Source organism: Sprattus sprattus, assembly GCF_963457725.1.
Source record: "Sprattus sprattus genome assembly, chromosome: 12".
Lineage (NCBI taxonomy): Eukaryota > Metazoa > Chordata > Actinopteri > Clupeiformes > Clupeidae > Sprattus > Sprattus sprattus.
Window position 1 is genome coordinate 20,873,489 of NC_137910.1, and position 14,241 is coordinate 20,887,729.

Here is a 14,241-nt window from a genome sequence, read left to right on the forward strand (position 1 = left end):
CCTTTGAAGGCAAGACAGAGAAGGGAGGGTGCAAAGGCAGGGAGCAGAGAGACAGGGAGAGGAGAGGAGAAAGAGAAAGAGAGAGGGTGGGAGGGAGGGGGAAGAGTGAGCTCTCAGGAGTTGGCCTACATCCAGTGTAATCATGCTGTGGAGCTGAAATGAGGCCTTTGGCAGCACACCAGGTTTCTGAGAACAAAGATGTGAGCCTCTAATGTTGGCGGCGGGGCCTGCTTGGCATCTTTTACCGTTTCCCAGCAGCCCCTAGCGTGGCTGCCTGCCAGCCCCCGCCCTCCACCACCCCCACCTCCCTGCTGGGACTGCAAAGAGGATCTGAACAGAGAGAGAGGCTTGTTTTTCTCTGGGCTGCTCTCCTCGGCTCTGCTCTGCTCCAATGACATCACCTCTGCAGCCTCCAGCCCCCAGATTCCAGCCTCCCAGCACAGATTTCTGCTCCCTCGCAAACCCTCCATTTTACCTGAACTCCACCATTTTATAATTATGACACAGAAACTGTGGAAAATATCTTTTCCATAGTGCAAAGCATTTATTAAATAGCCTATAATTCATAAAGGGAGGTTATTTTTTCGTAGTAACTCAATTTCTCTTTTGAAGGTAATAAGTACTTTTTTGCATTTCTTAAAATGTTAATATAATTGCCTTTCTGTTACATAAAAAATAATCATGATAACAGGAGTAATTAAATATAAATGAAAAACAAAAACACAGAAATGGTTTGCTCACAAGGTACACTTGACTTTGGAGTGGATCAATATTCAATCGAGCTAAAGCATAAACATGTTATGATACGTTATCTATAATAACAACTTTAACATATCTAAAGTGATTCGACGTTTCTCTATCAAGACTAGTTACGCAAGAAAAGAAACACTGCAACACTATAAACAGGATGTTGCTTGTCACTTGGGGTATCCTGGTAAGCACGCAGTTACCATGGTTACCTTTTCCTGTGAATATCACAGCCAATCAAGAAGAGGGAAAGCTTTATTACAGACTGTCTGTGCCGCTGGCGCTTAGCGGGAAGAACACACAATGTCACTGAGTTGCCACCATAGACTAGAAAATAACACTGCAATCCACAATCAAAAAAATACACAAACAAGTAACTTTTGGACACCAAGGCTTTAATTTCAGTGTGCACTGGTATAATGTAGGCTACTATTCAAAAAGGGCAAATGTTTGCGCGGTTTGTTTAGTCACATTCTGATTTAAAGCCATAAATCCAAATGCAAACAGTGAAAATAATAGACTGTATAATTGCCCCCTTAAAATATTTGATGCGAATGATAAATACTACACTCATATAAAATATTTAGAAATAAAAAACCCTCTTAACTGTGTGCAAAAATAGTAGCCTACGCGTCATGCATATCTGCAACGAGTGTTATATAACTGCAGAAACTTGTGCGCCCCCGAGAACGACGGTATAAACAAAAGATAAGGTCTGGAGCGCTGCGCTGCCTATGCAAAAAAACTTCAGAGGGAATGTGTGATGAAGGGTGGTCATGAATAAAACATGGCGCGCCGCGATCTAAAATTTAGCACGCTCAGAAGGCAGTCGTACAAAAATGTCAGTTTATTAAGTGGCAGGGCCCCCGCGCACGGCATTACCCTTTCCTGCTGTTGCCTCATCCATCGGTTGTCTTCTTGTCCGAGTAGTTGAATGCAACAGCCTTTCATTGTTATAGGCCTACGTGCCTACGTTCCACTACACTAGACGGGTTGTGTTTACATTTTTGTCTTGGGGTGCGCTTGTGAAATAGGCTACTGTGCTTAGCAAGTAGGCATATCACTCTTGGTCAAAGACATGTATAGAGCAATTCTCAATATATCGACTCCAACGGCGATTCTGTGAAAAAAAACTGTTTTAAGGGGAACGCGTAGACCAAGCCCGGATACTGTTTTTCACACGCACACAGCAGTGTTGTCATGTGTCTTCATTTGTCATTTTATGCGGCACGCCATATATCTTGTTTGACAGACAGTGTCATTGCATATTTCAGTTGGTATTTCTGCTTTGTCACTGAAGGAGTTAGATCTACAGACTAGTCTGGCCTTGTAAGGTTAGGAATGGAGAGGATATCCCCATCTGACAGGCAACTTAATTGGTTTTAACCGCTTAAAGCCCTCGATTGTGTTAAACATTCGTAATAATCCAGTCTTACATCAGAACCTGAACTGCCTTGCTAAAATAATCATGCACATTTAAAAGACGCAAGGTTAATGTAATTTGCAAAGTGATGAACGATGTAGCCAACATCTCTTGGTCGTAAACATAATCTAACAGGTATGATACACCGAAATGCAACCTTTTGAAATAGGTTTAGCAATAAATTAGCCTCTGACTTAGGAACGAGGAAATAGGATACAGCACAAAATGAGGCTACAACTAATCAAAACGGTGTTTTCAGGCTGTTCGTACAAATCAAATGGCTGCAAAAATATCTTTGGAGTCGAGATGTAGTTTCAGTGTGTTCAAAATAGACAGGCAACAATCTGTATCACTTCTAAGAGAAGAGATTGTTTTCGCCAGGCAGCAAATGCGCATGATCATCGTCTTTGGCTGTGTGCCAAGGGCTCTGTTGTTCGTTGGGCGGGCGAGGTAGGGTTGCGGGTGCGTGACTAAACATCTTGCTTCCTCTTTCGAACGTCACGATGGCTTGTACAAACATATACAGCTTTTTGTGTAAAGATTTCAGACGAATGGCCTCACCCGAGGAGACACATGGCAAGGCATCTGGAAGAAGTCCAGTGTAAGAGGGTGTTGTGGAAAACTCTTTGTGGGTCTATTCCCAAACATTACTTTAATTCGACGCGCACGTTAAAGTAAGCTATACCAGTGAGCGAGTTGCACTTTTGACTTTTTAGGCCATTACAAATAGCTGAGTGACCTAGCCTACCATAGCACCAACCAAGATAATTTATTTTTATGGCTAACTAAAGATGTTCCTTGTCAAAATTACGTAGACAGTTGTTGCCTTTTCAGGCTGTATTGAAATATCAGATTGGCTGCCGACTTTTCCTGTTGGTCTGCAATTTTATTTTGGCCCATATTCAATTCTTTCAACGTCAGCAGACGTAGGACAATGTTAGGGTAGACGGATTTTATGCATTATCTCGGATTTCCGATCGATTCGATAGCCTACATTATTGTACGAAACAGGACTGCATTAAGGAATAACGACAGTGTGTGTAATGAAAGAATGAGTTATGCTAGTCTGTGAAATAATGATGCGTGTATGAACAATCCTATGAATCAGACAACCAACATTCCTCATGTAAGCATGCTGTAAGACAAATTAGGGGTCATGCATATGGTTGGTAACCAAGGCCGATTTTCACAACATAGCTCAGGGCAGTATGATGTCTGACGCGGCACTACCGTACTGACTGGAATGTGGATATGCTAAACTAGGTTCAAAGTGCCAATTACTTACAGTCGAATACTTAGTGAGCATGCGTGGAGAACAGGAGGGTGTTGGTGACGCCACAGGGAGCATTAACTCTTTGATGTCTGAATCTTGGGATTAAAAAATCGGAAGTGCAGCGTTTCGATTGCAAGCAACAATCCAATATCCTTTAAAAACGAGACATGTGCTACGTCCTATTTTGTTTGCATTAGCCTACTATAACGAAAAAAAATCCCGAGAATACTGCTTGCCTCTAAACGTCTTCGTGCTGTGCCTAGGTAGGCTAAATCAGCACCACTACGAAAGATGTTGTACATCCCAAAACAACTTGGCAGGTTTCATCTCTTAATACAAACTCTAATCAATACAACAAATAAAAAAGCTCACCCTTTCCATTCCCTGGGGAGGTAGCCTAATGGTTACCCAAACAACACATTTGAGATTAAATTCGTACATCAAACCTAACGGAAAAAAGGCTTACAAAAAGCTTTTCCGACAGAAAGTCGCCGCATCCAGTCCCTACACAAGCTTTTTCTACATCGGTCGGAGGTAGCTGATCGTGGTCCTGGCAGCAGTTCAAATGATTCAATGAAAAGGGAGGCAGAGGCAAACTGACAGAGCATGCGCTAACAGGGGGCTGTCGAAGAATCAAGTAAATAGAATTGGAGCTGGAACCACAAGTTAGTGTTCGACGATGACGTCACTGCTCCACATTGAGCTAGCCGAGTAGTAGTGAGTGAGGGAGATAGATAGAGGCGCGCCGTAGTAAAGTACACACTGCCATGAAGTTCTGTTTGTGACTTAATTGTTGTTTCTGTTCTCTGCACAGGACGGCTCTGTTGAAACGGAACTTGTAGTATTTAGTTTCTCAGGAACGGAGGTAGATTCACGGACGTTTTGGGAAGACATTTTCCTCAGTTTTTCGCGAGAGAGATGTCGTCTGCGGCGGTTGCTGCTTCTAGAAGGCAGTCATGTTATTTATGTGACTTGCCCCGCATGCCGTGGGCTATGATTTGGGATTTTACCGAACCCGTCTGCAGGGGATGTGTCAACTACGAAGGAGCAGATCGAATCGAGTTTGTGATTGAGACCGCTCGGCAACTTAAGAGGGCTCATGGCTTTCAGGAGGGTAGGTCTCCGGGTCCGGGCAAACCACAGCACTCGGGAAAGGAGATTCAGTCAATCAACCATTCGGCAGGAGATTCCGGCTCGCGACCCCCACAGCCTCTGGATCGCTACCCTCTCTCTGACCGCCCGCCTAGGCTGGGACCCGAGTATCAGTCCGGGAGACAAGCAAATGGCATTCCTGTCCCTAATGGATTCCCTAAACCGGACGATCCACCGGAGCTGAACCGACAGAGTCCTAACCCTCGTAGGACTAGCGCTGTCCCCCCGAATCTAGTGCCTTTAGTGAATGGGAGCATGAACCCAGTGCACGCTATCAATGGCAGACCAGGGCAGATGGGACTTCCCTCCGCGTTAACAGCGGCTAACGCCAGCGAGCTCAGCGGCAAGCGACCAGCTTCTGTGTCGAGCACGGAACACGAGAGGGAAGTGAAAGACAAGCACAGACCTGACAGCCTGACGCCAGACATCAGCGAGAGCCATAAGAACCGCGCGGATGACTGGATCAAGGGCAAGACAGTGAGGGATATTATGGGTCTTCACCCTTTCGACAACAGGTTCAAGAAAGACCACACGGTCATGCAACAAAGGGCGATGGGTTACGACACTGGCGCCACAGCTTCCAAATCAGGTACAGAAATACTTATAGAAACCTAAACATGTGATTGCATAAGTAGACTAAACTATCTGACGTTGGGTGCACTTACTTTGCATTCAGATTCTCATTTGAATGAGCCGAGACCATCATGAGTCAGCTGCCCGGCATCAAAAGTGCCAGCAGATATTTCCGCTGATCAAAGCCAACTCTAGCCTACTTTTGCATGTGGCGCATTTTCTTGTGAATGCAGCTCTATTAGATGTGAATAGATTGTGTAATTGGTCAAAATAACGTAACGTGTTGCAATTGCAATTTGCTGTAACTTATTTTGCACGTATATTTTAAGTAGTGTTGTTGTTATTGTTTGTATTATGCATCTGTCACACGCACACATTAACCCTGTCTATCCCACAGACAGGGGGAAACATCCCAGAAGCATGAAGAGAAAGGCTTCACCGGAACCTGATGAGGGCACAACCGTGAAGCACAACGGAGACGGCCAGCAATGGCTACCACCCCCTTCAGACGCTATGAAGATGCCCCAAGGGCCACCGCCAAGCTTCGGCTCGCAGCCGTCTACAATATCACCACACTCCCGTACCACTCCGCCTGAGGCTGGGCAGAACGGCCAGTCTCCGATGGCTGCGCTCATTCTGGCGGCGGATAACGCAGGGGGAAACAGCTCGCCGAAGGACGCCAACCAAGTTCACTCCACCACCCGCAGGAACAGCAACAGCCCGCTCTCGCCGTCATCCATGAACCAAAGGAGACTGCCTCAGAGAGACGGTTCAGGCGCGGGAACACCCCATGTGCCAGGCATAGACCAGGGGCATCCTCAAAGCATTCCGGACTCTTCCGTGCCCAGCAGCATACCCCTCTGCTGCACGCTGTGTCACGAGCGGTTGGAGGACACGCACTTCGTCCAGTGCCCGTCGGTGCCCTCTCATAAGTTCTGCTTCCCGTGCTCCCGGGAAAGCATTAAACAGCAAGGAGCCACGGGCGAAGTTTATTGCCCAAGCGGGGAGAAATGTCCACTGGTGGGCTCGAACGTACCGTGGGCTTTCATGCAAGGTGAAATAGCCACCATCCTTGCAGGGGATGTGAAAGTAAAAAAGGAAAGGGACCCTTGATTTTACCATATGATCTTTTTTTGAAATACGAAAAAGTATGAACCTATATAAATATATAAATATGAATATCCCATACATACCATCCAAACTGAAACTAACGGACTTGTACATATTGGACACAAGGGAAGTGTATACTTCGTAAACATGGCTGTATAATTTTTTGATTTTTTTGAATACATTGTGTTTCTATATTTTTGAAGATAAAGGTATGTACTCATTATAATGGACTACGTTCCTCTGTCGATGTTTAACAATTTCTTGATGTACTTTTAGGTCTGGTGGCAGTTCCTGTTAAACGTAGAATGTGACTAATGCAACTCTACGAGCACTTGGCGAAACTGAAATGCTTCTAGCTGTACTTGTATGCACTTGTTTAAAAATTGCCAAATACAATTTCTGATCTTGTATTAATTTGCTGTCTGTGCTTGCTTTTTTGTCGAGGATTAGTAGCCTGACGTTGTTCAAGGCGACCTGCAAACCGACGTGGAACTGTAAAACCTGACGCACGTTATCCACATATTTGGGAGGCAATACACAGCCAGGTTGTCAGCTGGAGACTATAGTACAGTCGTTGACTTATAATATTCAACACCATGCCTGTCTTATTCGATGCATCGTGAGATAGATTACACCGTGTTGCCTGTTACGAAAAACAATCTCACCAACCATTACGTGGATGCCCTGTATCAACAAAATTGGATTATATTATAATGGATTGTGTACAGTAAAACATGCATCTGAATAATTTAACGTTACATCATGCTGTGTCTGTTCAGATAATGGCAGTGATTGTTGCACTTTGTAGTGTAGTACTTTGTACCTAGTCGAGTCCAGTTCCTGGCTGCGAGTTGTGGAAGTTGTCGAGTCAGACATGGGTGGAGTTGCATGAAATGGAATTTTAGCCCATTGCTAAGTAGCTAAGTAGTGCACTGACATCGAAAGGTTGGAGAAAGTGGTTTGAAAGCTAAGGTTAAGTGGGACGTAATTTGCTCTTTGTGGTCGGTTAGTTTCTTGGGCAGAGGATATTAGACTAGAGTAGCCTACATATTGAAGTTTGAATGGAGGTTTTAAATGCAACGTCCAATCCACTCCTGTTGCTGTTGAAGAGATATTCTACGTACAATTTATTCTTTATGTAGAATAAGCAATCCTTATTGGCCAGTGGTTGAAACATTCTATTTATGCACGAGGTGTGCTCTTCATTTGGAGTATGCTTATTGACAAAATACTCACTGTTATTCACATGTTTAAAAACTCAGCGTGTTGAATTCCCAAGTCGCCGTCACTCCAGCATTGTTGTTGGGTAACGCCCACTGTTTTGACCAAGTGGACATTGTGTATGCTTCAGCGAGCGAGGTTAAATTATTCACTGACAGTAAGAGTCACCTAAATGAGTGTTACCGAGGCCAGTCCATCAAGGTCACTCTCAACTTTGAATAGCTCATGGCTTTGTATCCATTACTCTTGCGTCATTACCTACATAGCATAACCAACGGGGACTCTCGGGAATCAGTATTGCAGCTCAGCTGACGCTGCTCTTTATATAAATGATGCTTTAAAAAAAAAAAAACATTTAAGATCCAGTCACAGGCATCGCTTAGTGGCTCTCAAATCTCAAAGGGGGCTGATTCATTGTATAATAATAAGGGGTTTGAATGAACATGCGAGGGCATGTTGCCTCATAATTAAAGACTGGGCTATTCCAGGGAGTTCCTCATTCTTGTTCTACTCTTACTGTCCAGGTCTTTGTGGTGCACCGTGTTATGCAGACTAGGTGAAATGTGACATTCCTCAGACGTCTGTTACCCATGCACAAACACACACACACACACACACACACACACACACACACACACACACACACACACACACACACTGTACAAACTCAAAGACCACTTTAAAAGGAAGTAGTTGCCAAACCGTGTTCCCACCCATTTTCGTGCCATCCCTAACATGATGGTCAAAGGGTAATTTTGTTTTTGTTTTCTTACCTATCACTCATCTTCCTACAGTCTGGAGAGTCTCTTCTCAGAGTTGATCTTTATGTACACCATGAAGCTATGCTAATGTGCGCTCTAAAAGTGCTTTTAGGGTAGAGTTTTACTCAGGAGTCAGGGTGAATGCTGAGCTGTTGTAGTGACGAGAGTGGACAACTCATGCTGCATCATCATATTTCAGCATTTGGGAGCTTGGCAGCTCATAGTAAGCTATGGAGGTGGTAGCCATCTTAGCAATGTCTGTAAATTAAACTAAAGACTGCAGTGCATTGACAGAGAACCCTGTTATATCATGAGGGAGAGACATATTCACCACAATTAGACAGTAACACACAAGCAACACCACTCAGTTATTAATCTCCACCCAAGCAACAGCACACCAAAAAAGGGCATTTGATGGCGGCGCATGGACAGTGGTTATGCATTTCGGAAACTTGGGTCTGTCATAACAAGATGCTGTGCTGTTGCCTGGTTACCTATGCGAGCGGTAAACAGAGCGTATCTGGACACGGCCAAGGCTCTACATGCAGGAAGCATCAGTCCACAGGGCGTCTGTGTGTCTCTGTGCTGCAGTGGTGCTGCAGGCGATTAGAGTCTGGGGGCAGTGGGTTGAGATGCAGCAGGAGCAAACAGAGAAACAGCAAAAACACACACAGGCCCTTGCACCATACACACATACATACATGCACACACAGACACACATATATAGAGATACTCACACGTACATCGCACATACGCACACCAAGCATAAGGTGTAGCCATCACCACTCTTTGGCTTTTTAAAAAACAAACTAAAAGAAAAATAGCTCCTTACAAAATGTACAGCCGGTTGAAGTGACAACCCTCAAAATATGAAATTAATTTCAGACTCTTGGGCATGATATGAAATGTATTCATCTTATGTGATACTTCCTCCTTGCGCACATTAATAGACGCATCGGGTAAACACAATGGTCTGCTGTAAAGGGAAATGGGATTAGTAAACATACTCCTTGCCCCTAAACAGGGCATGCCACCCTCTCTCTATTGACCACAGGGAGAGATATACTACTTAGCTCATTGTTAATAAGTGACATATTTGTGTTGGCACAGTCTGTGAAGCATGCTGATATCTGTTGTTAAGGTGAAACAGGCCTTTGGACCTGATCAGGCCTCTCTTATCAGCTGAAAGTGTGTCTCCAATGTGGCCGCTGTTTCTGTTTCCTCATGTAGGGGACAGGATTTCATTTTTAACAAATGTTTCTCAAAAACATATAGCAATTATTGGATGGTTAGTTATTTTAATGAATTACCTCCCAAATGATGAAGTCATGCCAACAATCATGGGCTGGCACAGCCTTTGCAAGTAAATATTTTTGTCTCAAACATTGTTTAGTACACTTTCATATAATTACAAAAGGAATAGATACCACATATCCTTTCCGAAACCACAGCTATTATAAAGTGAAAGTGACTCTATGGCAGAGGTTGTGTATGAATAACTAAGACACTTTAGAAATAAATGTTGTTTTTGTGGTTAGTTTTTTTTCCCTGTAGTGTTGGAATGAGCAAAGTCAACAACATATCATGCAGCAAAATCTTTGCTACTTCTATGGAGTTTTCAAAACATCAGCATTTTAGCACCACAGTGTTTATGCTGTCAAGTATACGTATACCCACGCAATGTCATTTGCTTTTTTATTAGGAACTCTGCAACAGGTCATGCCTTTAGAATACTGGGCAAGTCGCTATGTTTGCAATCTGTTGCAACCTCTTTGACTTGTGAACCCTCTCAGTAAATGTTTATCAGAGTGACCCTGCATTTGTGACACACTCTTACAAAAGATGAAGCAATCTTCTAGTCTGAGATCATTTTGGCTTGGTACGGCTAAAGTACAACTTTAATTGAAGGCTGTTGCTACATCTGTGCCTCAACGGTATTTTCCCTTTGGCCTGGTAAATCATTTAACTTGGGACCTGTAGCTCCCAGTTCATAGTTTGAAAATAACATTGCAGCTTCAAATTTCAAAATCCGTATTGAGAAATTACATGTAAGCATGATAGAGATGTAATTTGTTTCTGTCAGGCTGAGCATGTGATTCATCTTTTACCTTGTCCAATGTCAAACAGACCTATTCAGATCGCCTGCCCTCTCAACCAGATCATGCAAAGAATTTCATTCCATTTGGGGTGATTGAGGGTTATGAATGCAGTGGAGGGTAACGGTTCCAGAGGGTTGCAATGAGACAGATAGGCAAAGAGCCAGCAAAACACTTTTTTGGTATTTAACCATAGGACAGCAGAGGCTTAGACAAGGCTATAAACATTTTACGACCACAATGGTGGGAAGGAGAGCAATTTCCTAAAATAATAAATATTTCTTATCTCCGTCAACAGTGCTCAGTGCGTACACACAGGGCACATCCCGGAGAGTGCGGTGTGGGGCAATATGTCTGACAAGGTGAAGGCTAGAATGGAGCATCCAGCCGCTTGTATTAAGCTATTATATCATTCTGTACTGTCATCTCCCAAAACACTCCTCGACACGTCCTTTCTGCAGCAATTACACCCAACCAGTCATTTCTGCTTTGAAGTTTCAGCTGTCACCGAGGGGTTGTGTTTCAGTGAAAGGACAGAGCAGTGTTTTGTGTTTAGAGACCTCCTCCCCTTTTTCCTTTTTTTTTCTGAGAAAGCTTTGTTGTTCTGATTAAAAAAGAACCATTCTTTTTTTCTTTTTCCCCTCTTCGTCTTTTGCCCTGAACTGGTATGCAGATGTTGTTCAGAAGACCTCCCCCCCCCTAAATATCTTATGCTTCATGGACAAGGCCATTTATTGCAACCATCCTCTCCCCAATCCAAAACGCAATCCACAAAACGACAGCTGCACTGATCAGAGGGTGAATTCTCCACTTGTTTTCATGTGGCGCATGAGCTAAACAAATAGTTCAGTTATTTTGAATTTTCAATGTGTTTGCACTTTGACAAACAGGAAGGAAAAGTCTCTAAATACAGATTGAAACTCCCTGCAGTCATGTAGGGTAGGGAGACATCACAGTGCAAATGCAGACATTTCTCTCCACCGGTGTCTGTGAGACTGATATAATTACTGCTGGATGATTTGTGGACGGGGTCAGGCCCAGTGCCGAGAGTTATGAGTGTGTGCATATGTGTGTGTGTGTGTGTGTGAGTCTGTTTGTGTCTGACTGCGGATGTGCGTATCCATAACCAGTCAAAGTCCGGCACATTCCCCTTTAAACCAGGCTAAGATTTTGAGCCTGATTTATTTGAATAAAACCAGGCCATTTCCCAGAGCTTCCCCTCCGCACTTGAGCCCATTCGACAGCGTGTTGCTTCGTACGCTGAGTGCTGGTCCACTGTCACCTAGGGAACAAGAGGGCTGCACAGTGCAGGCAAAGCCCTGGATATAGCTCTCTCATTAATGAAGCTATGTTTAGCACTATAAATCAAATGCATGCAGCTCTTGGTACTGTAATCCCCTGAAAGATAGAGACAGTGAGCGGGGACGTGCCAAAAGGAGAATCTGGTCCACATTCAGCAAGTCCCAGTATAGCTGTTACACTGTTTAATTTTAGGTCTGCCAGGGAAAACAAGGTCACCGCAAATTCTGAATCGAGGACACGGTGGAATCTGTCTCTTTTTCATCAATCAAAGTTTCTCTTTGGAGTTTGGCCCCACTTATGCGAGAGGCGCAGTAATGACGGCTTTTTCCTTTCAGTGCTAGGGAAACCAGCAATTAGGTTGCACAGGGCTTGATCTGGGAGACATGCAAAATTTCCTCTTTGATTGCCGGTTGCTGTGAGGGCTGATCTAAACCCTCATGGAATAGTTGGCCTGCTTTGCCATCTGGGGCAACTGACTATTAGAAGAAGCCCAAAAAACCTTAACAAACCGTAATTAACAAAACACCCTCCTATCTCTGGCATGAGCAAAATAATCCGGTGGGTCTTTGATGGCAAATCTCCTCGTGATCACTACATTTCAGTTGACGTGAAGGATGAGACTGTGGAAACCTATATTTTTCCCCTATGCAGCTGTGTGCAAGTCCAGGTGTTACGCTAGTGGAGGATATTGTTTCATCTCTTTCATTTATATGCCACAGCCTATTCCCCGCCTCTTCCGCCTTTCATGTTGAGGCGTCTCTTTTCCCCCTTCCTATCCTCTTCCTTTGAGCGAGTGGCATTTCTCCCTTTCTAGTTCTTTTTCATTAATCTGTTACTCTACTTTCAAAAGTTCATCGCTTTCTTCTCTTTCGTCCGTACCCATGTCCCCCCCCCCACACACACACACATATATTCCTTGTATGTGAATCATTCTGGTTTTCCATTGGACTTTCTTCCTTCCCTGCACTGCCACCGCTACAGTATGAATCAAGCCTGTGAAATGGAAATCAGCTCCCTCCTCCCGCCCACCCACCCCTCGCTTTTTTCCAGACATCAAAACGTTTGTGTGCCTCCAATGTTTTCTTTCAGGACTTGGGCTGCTGCCAAATCAGAGAACTGGAGCAGGCAGGCAGGCAGGCAGGCAAGCAGATAGTGAGTGAGGGGTGAGAGAGAAAGAGAGAGAGAGTGGGAGACAGAAAGAAGGAGAAAAAGAGATGAGTATGAAAACTGAGGAGACTCTTACAAAGCCTAGTCTAGCACAAGTGCCCTTTTCCTTCATTCAGGCATTATTCGGGGCTGCCGAGACCAGGATCAGCTGACAAGCCCCCTGTAGTGTATTCATGCCAAACACAACAGAGGAAAGGGAGGGCGAGTAGCCTCACGAAACAGGAAAACCAAGAGGAAAGGAAGGAGGAAGTGGACTCTGGAATCCAGAGCAGCCAATCTGCAGGGAGTATCCAGCTGTGCACAAGAGCTTACACAATAGAAGTTGAGTGTTTTTGTGTCACTGAAGATGCGTGATCCTATTATGGTGTCCTCTTGTAGAGTAATGTGTTAGCATAAGTGTTGGTATTATTCTAAAATGAACTGGACACATACAATAGAAATATGCATAATGTGTGTGTTTCCTCAAAGCAAAGGTGCATTGCACTATATTATAAAGCCCCATTGGGATTTTGACAGTATTTTTGGAGAATGGACAAGGCTCTGTCGTTCCTCCAGACAAAAGGTAATCACAGTGATCTGCTTGTGTACACCAATGGCGCTATTATCTTTAGCCTTGGAGCTGTGTGGACAGTTGCATTTTGTTTAAGAGAGGCCTTCTCTCCCAGAGCCTTATGTCCACAAAGCCTGATATGGTTTTTCACAGTCTAAACCTGAAACACTAGATGAAATAATACTTGATGTGCTGTTTGTACCACTGATATGCACCCTGTTATTCCTTCAGGTCTTTCTGGGCACTGTGGGTGATATATAAGCAGTTAGCAGTAGAAAGGCCTAGTGAAGACCAAAAATATATCTGTCAACTGATATTTTCTGACCAACGACTTTCATTCAGTAGACAATATATATTTATATCTCCCTTGAATCGGCAAAAAATCTATCACAGTCCACAGGTTGGTTCAACTTCAATGGTTCAATGTTCAAGTTTGACATGAGTGTGATGAAATATTTTTCACCCACTTGCTACTACCATTCTATCTGAAATTGTAGGTTGAAGGGTTCAGGCTGATTTACTGGAAATAATGTCAAAGAGAGGAGTTATTATACTGAAAGTAATTCTAATAATTATGGGTGAAAGGATAAGACTGCATTCACTCACTCTCACTCTCGCACTATTTTCTCTGCAAGGGCTGATCTACAGGAACATCTGATACCTGCTTTGAACTCTGCTCAGACATTTGATGTATTCCTGTACTATTACATTAAAAGTGCATTTTCTATTATTAAATCGAAAGACCGCAGTCCAAAGAGCGCTGTGCATTCAACACGCCACCCTGTGTGTGTGTGTGTGTGATGTCACAAAAGCCTCCCATATCCAATCCCCCATTAAGCGGGCAGATGTGTGGACGTGACGCGCCA

At 43.9% G+C, this 14,241-nt stretch overlaps 1 protein-coding gene across 1 annotated transcript; it reads left to right on the top strand.

The window, feature by feature from the left end:
- Positions 1-4,129: 4,129 nt before the first annotated feature.
- irf2bp2a (interferon regulatory factor 2 binding protein 2a) lies at positions 4,130-6,674 on the top strand. Its single transcript, XM_080849501.1, has 2 exons — positions 4,130-5,184; positions 5,566-6,674. The coding sequence occupies exons 1-2, from the start codon at positions 4,362-4,364 to the stop codon at positions 6,279-6,281; spliced, it is 1,539 nt and encodes a 512-aa protein (XP_080705627.1). The 5' UTR covers positions 4,130-4,361; the 3' UTR covers positions 6,282-6,674.
- The last annotated feature ends 7,567 nt before the right edge of the window (positions 6,675-14,241 follow it).